At 34.1% G+C, this 14765-nt stretch overlaps 1 protein-coding gene and 1 long non-coding RNA gene across 2 annotated transcripts; both read right to left on the bottom strand.

The window, feature by feature from the left end:
* Window positions 1-5284: 5284 nt before the first annotated feature.
* Window positions 5285-11273, bottom strand: tko (30S ribosomal protein S12 technical knockout). The gene is made up of 5 exons (XM_003704560.3): window positions 11110-11273; window positions 10753-10800; window positions 10636-10683; window positions 5679-5900; window positions 5285-5499 (listed from the first exon to the last, which is right to left on the bottom strand). The coding sequence occupies exons 1-5, from the start codon at window positions 11171-11173 to the stop codon at window positions 5366-5368; spliced, it is 516 nt and encodes a 171-aa protein (XP_003704608.1). The 5' UTR covers window positions 11174-11273; the 3' UTR covers window positions 5285-5365.
* On the bottom strand, window positions 7998-10378 carry LOC143264006 (uncharacterized). The gene is made up of 2 exons (XR_013037340.1): window positions 9595-10378; window positions 7998-8440 (listed from the first exon to the last, which is right to left on the bottom strand). It is a non-coding gene; the product is annotated as an uncharacterized LOC143264006 (long non-coding RNA).
* Window positions 11274-14765: the final 3492 nt, after the last annotated feature.

Below are 14765 nucleotides of genomic sequence, written 5' to 3' on the forward strand. Positions count from 1 at the left end.
CTAAATTTAATTTTTACCTTAATAATTTTCTCTTCAAACTAACAAGACTTCCACAAAACACAAAATATAAAAATATTACAATAATCCCTCCAAAAACTAAAAACCAAAAATATATACTTGCTCTTCCAACATCTCATTCGACAAAAATGTCATAGTAGGAGGTCTCATTCATTTTAATAGAATTCAACACCAAAAGCAACCCAGAATTTTACAAGAAATAGCAGAAAATGGCTGCAGACGCATTAAGACGTTCAACGCTAGTCAAAGTAATTACTTTTCGATTTATCTTGTGGTCAGACCACCGACCAAGTTTTGCCAACAAACTTTCGGGATTTGCTTACTTCCGGCGATCGCGTACGCTTTCCCGCGGGAACCCTTTTCTTTCCTCAGAATCTTTCACATTTCTTTCTCTGTATCGCTGGACACGCCCTTGGATAGGTCTTCGAGAACGAATTTTATTTCTTCATTGAATGGTCCTCTTTCCGGGGGCTCTTTTAAGCTTCATCGATATGTTTTATTTCTCACGAAGATTTGACCCTTCAAGAACTAAATAGCTTCAATATAGTTCTTGTTGAATATAATTTTTTTTAGAAATGTTGATGGGAAGAAATTATTTAAAATTCAAGTACAAAGAATAATAAAATACGTAGATAATTTTGTATGCATATTTAAAATCTAACAAATTTTGATAATTCTAACTTTCAACCCTCTTTCACGAGCTGCATCAAACCACAATTAAAATAAAAATCGTCGAAAAAAGAAACTACAAACAAAATAATAATTATCAAAATAACAAACTACAACAAAAATGATAACCATAAAAATAACACCTAACCACGATTATACAAATGTACTATCTTAAATTACAAAAATATATTATGTATGAATGTACGAAAACAGAATGAACCAAATCTCGCAAAAAAAAATTGAAAAAAGAGTCTTTTGAAAAGAATCGAAGTACATCGCAAGAGTTCAGAATAGTAAAAGCGTGTTGGCAAAAGTAACCGAGGACAAAAACTTTAGAGAGCAGATCGTTTGGTGTCCTATTACTAAGCTGTACGGTAAAGAGTTGAAAACCTCTGTGTGGAGAGACGAAAAGCGTTTACATGCTATTTGTTTGAGAATCCCTCGAAAAGACGCGGTCACTGAAAAATTTCTGCATTTCGTACACTACTGGCCCACTTTGTTGTTGCCCTGAACCGTTTGCAACCCCTCGTCACTGGAAAACCCCGTTAGAAATATTCTTTGTTACCTTTGGAAAAATGCAACGTGTTTTATTTTATAAATTTCTTAGGTTTTTATGGAAATTTATTATTGACTGAAAATTATGTATGAAAATGTTAATTTAATGGCTATGTGGTGGTACTTGTAATTAATGTGGTAATTAATGGTAGTTGGTGTAACTTTTTATGGGAAGCTATATTGAGGATAAATTGTACAATGATTAAGATAATTTTGTTGTGTAATAGTCATGATAGTTTCAGTAAAAAGTTATTGTTAATATTTTTCTTAATTTTGTTTCTATTCTGTATTCTTCTCATTGACGTCGAGGGGCTCTCATTGTTCATTTATTCTTGGATGTAAGATCTGTAGATTATTTTTTTTATTTCTTTATAAATATTTGGTAAGCTTCATGAGTGCATATTTTCAATTTATTATATTCCCAAATTCTCCACCTTCCAAATTAACTAATTTTTGAATTAACTAATTTTGTTAAACTATTAGAAACTTTGTTGAAACCTCCTTAACCTCTTCAAGGACACTGACGTTTACACACATGCACAAACATTATCCATATAAACTATTAATGATCTCAAACTTCCTCACTTACTATCAATTACTATTACTATCAATATAACCTTAATAAAGTACATAAGTCCTCACATAACTTCTAACCTTAAAAAACTCCTCAATACTTAAAAAAAGTCAAGACACCTCTAACGACAAAACAAGAACCTCTAACGAAATCTCGAATGCAAGAAATTTATCAGAGCGCAATTAACAAAGGAACCGTGATTATTGCGGAGAACCGTAATAAAGAAACCAGTTCCAGCGTGGTGCCATCGAGGACCCTAGATCCGTGGCGTAAAATAAAAGGACAGAGAAAGGGGGTCGTAAAATGACGATTGTACGCGTTGCTCGTCACCTCAGGTACACCCGCAACCTCCGTAACGCAATAAAAATAACACGGTTTTTCTGCGAACTTTTTTCAAAATATCATCGGTTTTTATTATCCGAGTATCCGTCGGAGGTTTACAACGCTCGGAACCCGGAGGATCGGTTAAAATCGAGGGAAACTCGATTATAGCGCAACGGATTAACTTCGCCTGACTCCGAAAACACTTTTAAATTAGTTAACAACCATTCTTTCCTAGCACGCAAATAAAGAATCCACTTTTCCTTCTTGTTTTACCTACGTCCTCGTATAAGGATTAGAGTATCTTTTTTTTGTTTGTGTTTTATGAGCTGCCATGGACTTAGAGGATTTGTGTAAAAATGGGTAAAGGGATTTTAGATCTACTTTTGTGTGTGAGATTATTAGTTAATAATATTGGAAATTTAATTTTTTACTAGAAGCTTTTTTTTCGTTTTTACACCCTTTTTTCTGATTTTTAATTTTTATACTTGGTAATTTGCTTGGCTGTATCTTTCAAAGTGTTCAGTGTGAAGTTCATCAGTTTTTATATTTTTAATTCTTCAATTTTTTAGGTTTTCTACAAGCCTAGGTATTTGGAAATTCATTTTTACACCCTTTACATTTTTCTGATTTTTAATTTTTATATTTGTTAATTTACTTGGCTGTATCTTTCAAAATATTCAGTCTGAAGTTCATCAATTTTTATATTTTTAATTCTTCAATTTTGTACATTTTCTACATCCCTAAGTATTTGGAGATTCATTTTTACACCCTTTACATTTTTCTGATTTTTAATTTTTATATTTGTTAATTGGCTTGGCTGTATCTTTCAAAATATGACTGAAGTCTGAAGTTCATCAGTATTTATTTTTTTAATGCTTCAATTTTCTACATTTTCTACAACCCTATTTTGTTCATATTTCTTATATTTGTACATTTTTATATTTGTAACTGACCACATTCTTCACATTTCTACAATTTAAAAGTACCTATATTCTCAAGTACCTCTGGTACCTACATTTTCAAATGTGATGAAATTGCCATATCACAAGTCTTATCTAAATTTCGTATCCTACAATTCACCTTAACCACTCTAATTTTCTTTCAGTAGGAGGGGCAAGTGCCCTTAGCTGACCCCTTGTACCACGCCCATAGGATAAACCATTGTTATGTTTACAGCTTTCCTTCGAATATTATGAAACTTTTATGTAACTGGCTCTTTTGTTTTCAGGTGAGTCAATAGGTAATCCAGCAAAGACTATTTACTCTGTTACCTACATATGAGCTTCTTAAATGTATTAATACATTTAATACAAAAGTTTAACACAAAAGTTTAAAGATATAACTAGTGAAGCAGATACATAGATTTAATCACTGACTAATCTAAACTATTTTTAAGTTTTATATATTGTATCATGCTTGTCATAATGGTTCTCAAGTATACAACAAACTCTTTCCAAGCTACAGTACACAGATAAAATGTTAAAATATGTGAAAATAATTTACAATGAACTACATGAACACTGGATCAGTAAACGCACTAAAAATCAATTAACAATTACAAACTTTATAATGTGCATCCATCAATCTTTCTCATTCACATATGTGACATACATCTATATATACATAAATGTATAGACAATTGCAGCACACCCTAATTCTACTTAATATTATCTACAACATAGTAAATAAGTAAAAATTTGCTTTTGTTCTTTAAGTACTTTATCAAAATTCCAAATAAATTTTCCTATACATGTATCTTCCCTTTCACATAATTGCAGACTAAAAATCTTCTACACCCTAATTTTAGCTGCGAGCTACTGCCCCACATACATCAGTATTCCACAAATATTTCCCTTTTCCCGAAAATTGCGCCCAGACTAACACAGAAGGTTACAATGGCGGAGGCTTAACGAACCCCGAATTTATTCTGCGTAAGTCTGATAACAATCAGCGCTGCCAAGGGGTTGACCATTCAGGTTCTCATCTCCTCTAACCTCTAGTAGATTCCTCTGCTCGAAAACATCTTCGAATCATTTAACTACAAAATATTATATACTAATTGAAAATCGCATCGATTATAATAAAAGCTTTCGCATATCGCATGTATCGACAGGATAAAAATAGCGGTGTTCATCAGGGCGTCGCTGAAAATGGCAAGTTGAGAGCCAAGCTTTTGAAAACATCGGGATGTTGGTCAGCATGTCATGTGGCGAATGGCCAGTGGGTGGATGCACCAGGGTGCAGATGCAAGAAGGCTGACGAACAACCCTTCCGTAATAATGTCGAGAGAAGAGGGCTGGCCACGACCCTTTTGGCATTGTGACATCCCGATCTACCAGAATATACATTGTGCCGAAGGACGACGCATGGTCCAGCTAACGGTAAACCCTGCACGGAGGGGGCAGATAGCCGAAATGTGTGTCAAAAGGCCGCAATTTGGGGGGCGTTGGGGAGCGTGACGTCAGGGAAATGACGGTGGAAATTTGACGATGTGGAGACTGGTAATTTGGAAATTTTGGGATTTGGGATTTTGAGAATTTAGGGATTTGGGGATTTGGGGATTTGGGGATTTAGGGATTTGGCAATTTGGCAATTTGGCAATTTAGGAATTTAGGGATTTGGGGATTTGGGGATTTGGGGATTTGGGAATTTGGGAATTTGGGAATTTGGGAATTTCGAAATTTGGGGGTTTGGGGATTTGGGGATATGGGGACTTGGGAAATTGGGAAATCAGGAATTGTGGAATTTGAAAATTTGGAAATTTAGGGATTAGGAAATTTGGCGATTTAGAAATTTGGAAATATGGAAATTTAGGAATACAACAATTCTCAAATATAAAAATGTATAAATTCAGAACTATGTGAAAATTGGAATTTCATGTATCTTGAAATTTGAAAATATAGTGATACAGATTTGAAAATTTACAACATCAAAAATTAAAAAATTGAAGATTTACAGATTGGAAAACTTGATAAGTCAGAAATTTGCAAATTTATAAAATTGGAAATTTGAAAATTGAGAAGTTGAAAAATTTGAAGATTGAAAAATTTAAGAATCTAAAGAAAAATTTAAGAACTTGTAAAAGGAAGGTTTTGAAGACTGATGTACAGGTAACATAAATGATGTTTGAATAACAATTACATATTGACTTTATACATAAGTTATAATGAAATTCTAACATTCACAATGATAGTATCTGTACAAAAGATTTAGTCAACTATAGAATTAATTCGTTCTCTTTACTGGATGAGGTAAGTCATATTTTCCACGGATGCATTTTATCCTCACACCAGGAGTATCTTGCAATCTTCCCTCCCTAACCAATACGATATTATGTTCTTGAAGATTGTGGCCAATTCCTGAAACGAAACAACACACACATTAATTCAAACTTTGTATAGTTATAGAAGACACTAAAAGTAATAATTTTGCAAAAGCATAGTGGGTCGTGAATTCGAGATTTATATTTTTTTCTCGTTTGCCTTTGATTTTTTATTAAAAGTAACTGCGGCACATGATTTATATGCGTGATACTCACCGGGTACATATGCAACCAGTTCTTTGCCGTTTGCAAGTCGAACCAGCACACATTTTCTATTCGCAGAATTCGGCTTTTTCGGTTTCTTGATGAGCGTCTTTATCACCACAGCTTTCGCGTATGGTTTTCCACCGAGTGCCTTCCGTTTTTTGTTCTTTTTTTTAAAAGGTCCATACTTGTGTAATCGAGCGAGCGTTGTTCCGAATCTTATCTGTGCGAAACCTAATTTAATTAAACATTTACAACAGTGATAATATTATATTCAATATTTAACAGAACCAGTGTTATTAAACAAAATATTGTTTTTATCAATTGAATCTTTTTTAAAAAAGAAATTTACAAAGAGTTCGATAAATAATGTTCCCTAAATATTTCATATTTTTTTAAGCGTTCAAAAGAGTTGTTGATAACAATATTTAGAAAGTAAATATATTAAAGTTAACTTGTTTATTTCTCTTACATATTTTCCTTTATTTAATTCATCTTATTTGTCGCTATAAGTTGTCACTAAAGAGTGCATTGAGAAATCAGGTTTAGAAGCGAGAGAATTAAAAGCAACATAGTAATCCTAATATAATTAGAAGACACATAACTTTTGTCTTCGAAGTGTGTGTAACCATAAAGGGGAAAGTAATGGTTCGATGAATGGTAACAATTAAGTTTTCGCTAGAAATTCTTCGCATTACGTAACCAGACGAGACACTAATTGCAGTCAAAGACACTTTTCCATTATGAAATCTTGCCTCGAGACAAGACTAAACTGTCCATACCGAAGACAATGCATGGAAACGAAATTCTTTTGTTATTTAATCTTGCTTTGGAAAAGGTTGTCAAGCTTTAGTTTATAAATTTTCAAAATTACAATTTTTATATTTCCAAAATTCCAAATACCAAATTTCCAAATTTCCAATTTTCCAATTTACCAATTTACCAATTTTACAATTTCCCATTTTCCATTTCCCAAAATCCCAATTCCCCAATTTCCCAAATTCCCAAAATCCCAAATTCCCAGAATTCCAATTTCCAAATTCCCAAAATCCCAAGATCCCAAAATCCCAAGATCCCAAAATCCCAAGATCCCAAAATCCCAAGATCCCAAAATCCCAAGATCCCAAAATCCCAAGATCCCAAAATCCCAAGATCCCATAATCCCAAGATCCCAAATTCCTAGAATTCCAATTTCCAAATTCCCAAAATTCCAATTTCCAAATTCCCAGAATTCCAAGTCCCAAATTCCCAAATTCCCAAATTCCCAAATTCCCAAATTCCCAAATTTCCAAATTCCCAAATTCCCAAATTCCCAAATTCCCGAATTCTCAAAATCCCAAGATCCCAAATTCCTAGAATTCCAATTTCCAAATTTCCAAAATCCCAAGATCCCAAATTCCTAGAATTTCAATTTCCAAATTCCCAAAATCCCAAAATTCCAATTTCCAAATTCCCAAAATCCCCCAAATCCCTCAAATCCCAAAATTCTCAAAATTCCCAAAATTCCCCAAATCCCCCAAATCCCCCAAATCCCAAAAATCCCAAATTCCCAAAATCCCCCAAATCCCCCAAATCCTAAATTCCCCCAAATCCCCCAAATCCCAAAAATCCCAAAAATCCCAAATTCCCAAAATCTCAAAATTCCCAAAATCCCAAATTCTCAAATTCCCAAAATTCCCAAAATTCCCAAAATTCCCAAAATCCCCCAAATCCCCCAAATCCCAAAATTCCCAAAGTCCCAAATTTCCACCTCCACTCAACCCTCAAAAATCGACATATTTCCTCGAAAAGAATTGAGTAACGCCACAAAGTAGCCAGCAATCGACCAAGAATTAGATAAGAAAACAGTCCCCACGGATGATCGGGTCCTAGTCAAAGGTATTGTCCACGGGTCTTGGAAAAATGAAAGACCCACTGCGTGGTAACGGTACCGGGAAACTGAAAACTCTTTCGCAAATAACCCGAGGAAAAAGGGTCCCCGACGACGGAATATCAAATATGACGGACGCTTGACATCTGCAAGCCGGCCAACGAAAGCAATCCTTTTTCGCTCGAGCGTGTATAAGCTTATTAAGCAACATTGTTACTGGACAAGGTACGCCCATCCTTGCACAAAACACTCACCATCCGTGAGATCGTGTTGCCTAAAAGTGTACAACAATTTGCTGTTTGTAAAATGAACAAAATTCTCTTCGATCTGAATGTGTTTGCTTCAGGAGTAGATGCGATGAAGCTGGGTCAAAAATTAAGTTCGAGATAAAATTAGTTTTTGTGGGAAAAAATTAATTTTTATAAAGGAAACACATGGAATAATAAATATTAGAAAAATAGTAGTATTTTATTATTTGTATTACCAAAATATTTGACGTACACATATTCGATGATATAATAAAATAAGAGCTTAACTTTCATACTGAAATTAATTTAATTTCAAACTAAAATTAATTTTTGATAAAATATTAGTAAGTTAATATACTATAAAAATTATTTAACAGAAAGAAATGACTAACTCTAAAATTGAATATAAAATGAAGTGTACAAAAGTTATGAAGAACGAAAGCTTCGTTCGAAGGTAGTTTAAGTGAAATGTCGAGGATGACACGACAATTTCGCGATACTCCGGCATCCGTTGATGACAGTAGTCCACGATTTATCAGGGTCTGTTAGTCGAGACTGTACCATTGTTGTTCATTTCGAGATCTGGCTGACCACCGTCCGTCAAAACGACAGATGTCCAAGCCTGCCGCTGCTAATCCGACCTAACTCGGACTTAACTAAGGCAAGAGACCAGCAGAACCTATTATGCATGGAAGGCAACCCCTTTTCTCGAAGATCAATGCGCAAGATTACATTGCGAAAAATTTCCGAGTCGCGGTTACGCTTTTGTCGCGTTCACGCAGCCAAGACACGCAGCAACCCGACAAATCTCGAGCTTATCTATTGGGTTACGATTCCTGGATCAGAGGAACATTTTGCGTAATTGGAAGGTACTTGCTGAGTGACATTTTGGGAAGATAGTAAATTTGGAGGGATCTGGGAATTATAATTTTATTTAGGATTTTTAAATTTTGAGTTTTGAATTTTTGAATTTGCAGATTTCCAAAGTTCTAGAATTCCAGAAATCCAGAACTCCAGATTTGCAAATTCCAAATTCCAAAATTCTAGGATTCCAGAATTCCAAATTCCAAATTACAGAATTCCAGAATTTCAACTTCCAAAATTCCAAATTTTAGAATTCCAAAATTGTAGAATTCCAAATTGGAGAATTCCTAAATTCCAGAATTCCAAAATTCCAAATTTCCAGAACTCCAAAATTCCAAATTTCCAGAACTCCAAAATTCCAGAATTCCAAATTTTAGAACTCCAAAATTGCAGAATTCCAAGTTGCAGAATTCCAAGTCCCAGAATTCCTAAATTCCAGAATTCCAAATGGCAGAATTCCAAATGGCAGAATTCCAAATTGCAGAATTCCAAATTTCCCGAATTCCAAATTGCAGAATTCCAAATTTCCAGAATTCCAAATTGCAAAATTCCAAGTTCCAGAATTCCTAACTTTCTAAATTTCAAACTTCAAAATCCAAAATTCCAAAATTCCTAAATTTCTAAATTCCAAATTCCCAAATTTCTAAATTCCCAAATTCTCAAACACCATATTTCTAAATTCCCAATTTCTAAAAGCTCAAATTCCCAACCTTGAAAACCTATCAAATCAAAGAAGCTTCTAAATTCCAAAAATAAAAACCTCTCTCCTCCAAATTTTCCAATTTCCTATTAAAAACCTCAATAAAACCCCTAAACTCTACAACGAAAAGAAAACAATAAATAATAATTACCGTTTAGTTCACGGTAACCGATAGAGACCCTATCCCACGAGAGATGTCCTTTGTGTCACCGCGAGAAATGGGAAAAGTACGAATAACAATCTTACCCCGCACCCTTCGCAGATCACTTCTGACAACTGGTCAACCACAAATGGACACGTCACCCCCTTCGATTTCCCAGCGATTTTCGCCATTGGCCAAGGAAAAGCATCCCCCTTTCGCCCTCCCCCCTCATTCGTGTCCTTTCTTGCGGAGTAGCCGGATCCCTTTTTGCATTTTCGAGATCTCTCTATTCGTGGGGATCAAAGAGGTAAAGACTGCGTGCGCTTTTGCGAGCCACGCGTATTTTCGCGAAGAAGAATGCCCGAAAGCCGTGGTCCCTTTTTAGCTCGACCACCCCTTTTGTCGCATTTGACCCGCAGACAGAGAAAGAGATACCGATCTGTCCAAAAGGCTTACGGGAAACTCGAGACGTCACTCGAATTCCCGTGGAAAATACTGGCCTTGTTACACTTATGGGAAACGCAAACAACGAGAATGATCGCACAATTTCACGCAAATAGACTATCATGGGCTTCATGCACAATTGCCAATCTGTGTTTAACATATTTCATGTAGTAGTCTGGCTATATGACACTCTTTATGGCCTGCTGAACGAGTTGATGGTCTTCAATGTTGTAACATAGAGAACATTTTTGAATTTAGAAATGTTCAAATTTTTGAATGAGACAGTATGGACATTTGTAGGTATGAATTTAGATACTTCAAAAATGAACACATTTAGAAATAAAAGATTTGGTTATTAACTAGTTCTTATATAATAAAATCTAGACATTTAAACATTTTTAAATAGTACAGGCATTTTCTAAATTACAAAGTTCTTAATTTTGTAAAATGAAAAGTACAGAAGAAAAACAATCTCAGTACAATCTTAATAAAAATTGTAACTTTAGTACCATGAGTGAAGCTTAAAAAACTATAAAACAATAAAGTAACTAAAGAAAAAGCATTGACATAAAAATTAAGGATCACAGAATTTCATATCTTGAACAGTCCTTGCATAATTCAGAAAATGTATAGACCTTATTTTATAAATATTGAGCACCTTACATTGCATAAAATAAAGCACAAATAGCTTTGATTAGTACCTTGTATTAGATTCCCAACGTAGGAGTTAACGTTGCTCACTAAATTACCTAGTAAAAAATACAAAAATATTATTATCAGCAGTTATAAAAATTAGAATTTGTAAAATAAAAGTATACCTTGAGTGACAGCAGGAGTACATAGCCTGATTAACTGTGATCTATTACCTACAATGTAAAGACATCATTTGTTATAAATAAATGTACATATACATTCAGCTATACTAACTTATTGAAATATATATTTACATATCAAATAACATAACCATAAATATTAACCACAGAATTATTGCAGTAATATTATACTTTTGTTTGACAACAGAATATAATTATTGTAAACATGTTTAAATACATATGTCTTAACTAAGAATCATTAACAATTGTGAAATATCATTGATACAAGTGTTTCTTTCACAGAGAGGTTAGATTTGAGGTTATACAATGAAACGTGTAATTATGATGAAACAATGACCATACCTTCGATGGATTTGGTGAGGCAAGATCTAGCTGCACTAATTATACCTTTAGCCAGGAAATTCATAATTGTAATTTAATTTTTATTTACAATTAAATCACATTTAGAGAGTTCACTGTAGCATTTTCAAACGCTATCTAGGGAAAAGATATTGAACTTCTTCCTTTAAGTGAAGGTAAGTAACATGTTCTCCTATATTGCCTTCACTTTCCTTAGATTCAAACCCTTTATTTTATAAAAGAAAGTGGGTAAAAAATGTTCAATTATGTCACTGAATAAACAAAATCTTTTCAGTGAGTAATTGTAATAAGCAATTTCAAATTAGGAATTGCATAAAAATAAATTTTATTAGAATTATCTGTTGGCGCCATCTCTTCGGCGAACGTAGTGAACTACACACTTTTGAAACTGCAGTTTCATTAGTTCCTATACTGCCCGTAGACCAGTGTTGGGCAGTCGTGAGATTTTATCGCACGCGAGAGCTTTATGCACATGCGTCAGCTGACGTCACAGCTGGCTGCCAATGCCGTACCTAGCCGGTACACGCAGTGGTGACTGATGAGGGCACCTTAATGATCCTACATAATATTCAAAAATTCTTATAATTGCACTGTAAACTATGAATGTATAGGTTGGGTTAGATTACATTAGGCTAGGTTAGGTTAGTCATATACATGACTGTATAAAACTATACAACTATATATATATATATATACAACTATACATATACATATATATATATATATATATATATATATATATACATACATATATACATATATATAAACATACATGTATACATACATATACATATATATATGTGTATATATATATATATATATATATATATATATATATATATATATATTCAATTTATTATTTTTATAAGTAACATTTTCTGTTTACTAATGTTCTAACTTTCACGTAAAAGTATTATTAAATCGTGCAACAATTTTATTTTTCAGTTCCAGAGTTGAATGTACACACAATCTGCCTCGATCTTCGACAAAGAATTAAGCCAATAAAGAATTACATAAATTAAAAATTGTGCAAAAAACATATTTGCAAATTGTATGTATTTATGAAGTTACAATAAATAAACAAAAGAAATCATGTACTTATTTACAAACCTTTCCATTACATTCTTAAACATAACAGACAATCAACAGGTTAGGTCAGGCTTACGGTTCGGTTACATTCGGTTAGGTCAGGATCTAAGGTTAGGTCGGATTATGTTAGGTCAGGCATACGGTTAGGTTATTTTATGTTAGGTCAGAGCCTAAGGTTAGGTCGAAATAGGTTAGGTCGGGCTTACAGTTAGGTTATACTATGTTAGGTCAAGGCCAAAGGTTAGGTCGGATTATATTAGGTCAGGCCTACGGTTAGGATATATTATGTTAGGTCAGGATCTAAGGTTAGTTCGGACCATGTTAGGTCAGGGACTAAGGTTAGGTTGTACAAGGTTAGGTCTGGAGACCTAACATATATCATTCCCCATCTTACTATTACTATTATCGTGGAACTACGTGTATAATTATTATCCTTACTACTCTTATTATCATCAATTGAACCGATATCACTACCCATATTACTACTTTTATTATCATTATCTTTATTATTCTTATTAGTATCAACATTATTACCCATATTACGACTATTATCATCGCTTCAACTGTAATTATCCTTACTACTCTTATTATTATGAATATTATTACACATATTACTACTTTTATTAACATTATCCTTATTATTTATATTATTAACAATATTATTACGCATATTACGACTACTATCGTCGCTGGAACTGTAACTATCCTTATTACTCCTACTTTTATCAATATTATTACGAATATTACTACTTTTATTATCATTATCCTCATTATTCTTATTATTATCAATATTATTACGCATATTACGACTACTATCGTCGCTGGATCTGTAATTATCCTTACTACTCCTATTTTTATCAATATTATTACGCATAATACTACTTTTATCATCATTATCCTTATTATTCTTATTTTTATCTATATTATTACGCATATTACGACTACTATCGTCGCTGGAACTGTAATTATCCTTACTACTCCTACTTTTATCAATATTATTACGCATATTACTAGTTTTATCATCATTATCCTTATTATTCTTATTATTATCAATATTATTACGCATATTACGACTACTATCGTCGCTGGAACTGTAATTATCCTTACTACTCCTATTTTTATCAATATTATTACGCATAATACTACTTTTTTTATCATTATCCTTATTATTCTTATTATTATCAATATTATTACGCCTATTACGACTACTATCGTCGCTGGAACTGTAATTATCCTTACTACTCCTATTTTTATCAATATTATTACGCATATTACGGCCCTTATCGTCGCTGGAACTGTAATTATTATTACTACTTCTGTTATTATCAATATTATTACGCATATTACGACTACTATCAACGCTTCAACTGTAATTATCCTTACTAGTCTTATTATTATGAATATTATTACACATATTACTACTTTTATTAACATTATCCTTATTAATTATATTATTATCAATATTATTATCAATATTATTATGCATATTACTACGTTTATTATTATTATCCTTCTTATTCTTACTATTATCAATATTACTACCCATATTACTACTTTTATTATCGTTGCAACTATTATTATTATTATTACCATTTCCGATATAACCTACCCTCCTCTGCCCAATTCCGACCTAACCAGTTAGGTTGTATCAGGTTAGGTCGGTCCCTGGGGTTAGGTTGGAAAAGGTTAGGTCGGACCCTAGGGTTAGGTTGCATTAGGTTAGGTCAGGGTACCAAACCTACCTAACCCACCCTGACCTAACCTGATCTGACCTAACCTTCGGCCCAGACCTAACCTAATCCAACCTAACCGGTTAGGTTGGAAAAGGTTAGGTCGGACCCTAGGGTTAGATTGCATTAGGTTAGGTCTGGATACCTAACCTACCTAACATACCCTCACCTAACCTAATCTGACCTAACCTTGGGCCCTGACCTAACCTAATCTGACCTAACCTTGGGCCCAGACCTAACCTAATATGACCTAACCTTAGGCCCAGACCTAACCTAATCTGACCTAACCTTGGGCCCAGACCTAACCTAATCTGACCTAACCTTGGGCCCAGACCTAACCTAATATGACCTAACCTCAGGCCCAGACCTAACCTAATCTGACCTAACCTTGGGCCCAGACCTAACCTAATCTGACCTAACCTTAGGCCCAGACCTAACCTAATCTGACCTAACCTTGGGCCCAGACCTAACCTAATCTGACCTAACCTTGGGCCCAGACCTAACCTAATCTGACCTAACCGTGGGCCCTGACCTAACCTAATCTGACCTAACCTTGGGCCCTGACCTAACCTAATCTGACCTAACCTTGGGCCCTGACCTAACCTAATCTGACCTAACCTTGGGCCCAGACCTAACCTAATCTGACCTAACCTCGGGCCCAGACCTAACCTAATCTGACCTAACCTTGGGCCCTGACCTAACCTAATCTGACCTAACCTTGGGCCCAGACCTAACCTAATCTGACCTAACCTTGGGCCCTGACCTAACCTAATCTGACCTAACCTTGGGCCCTGGCATAACCTAATTTAACCTAACCTA

The sequence above is a fragment of the Megachile rotundata genome, chromosome 2 (assembly GCF_050947335.1).
Source record: "Megachile rotundata isolate GNS110a chromosome 2, iyMegRotu1, whole genome shotgun sequence".
NCBI classification, from domain to species: domain Eukaryota; kingdom Metazoa; phylum Arthropoda; class Insecta; order Hymenoptera; family Megachilidae; genus Megachile; species Megachile rotundata.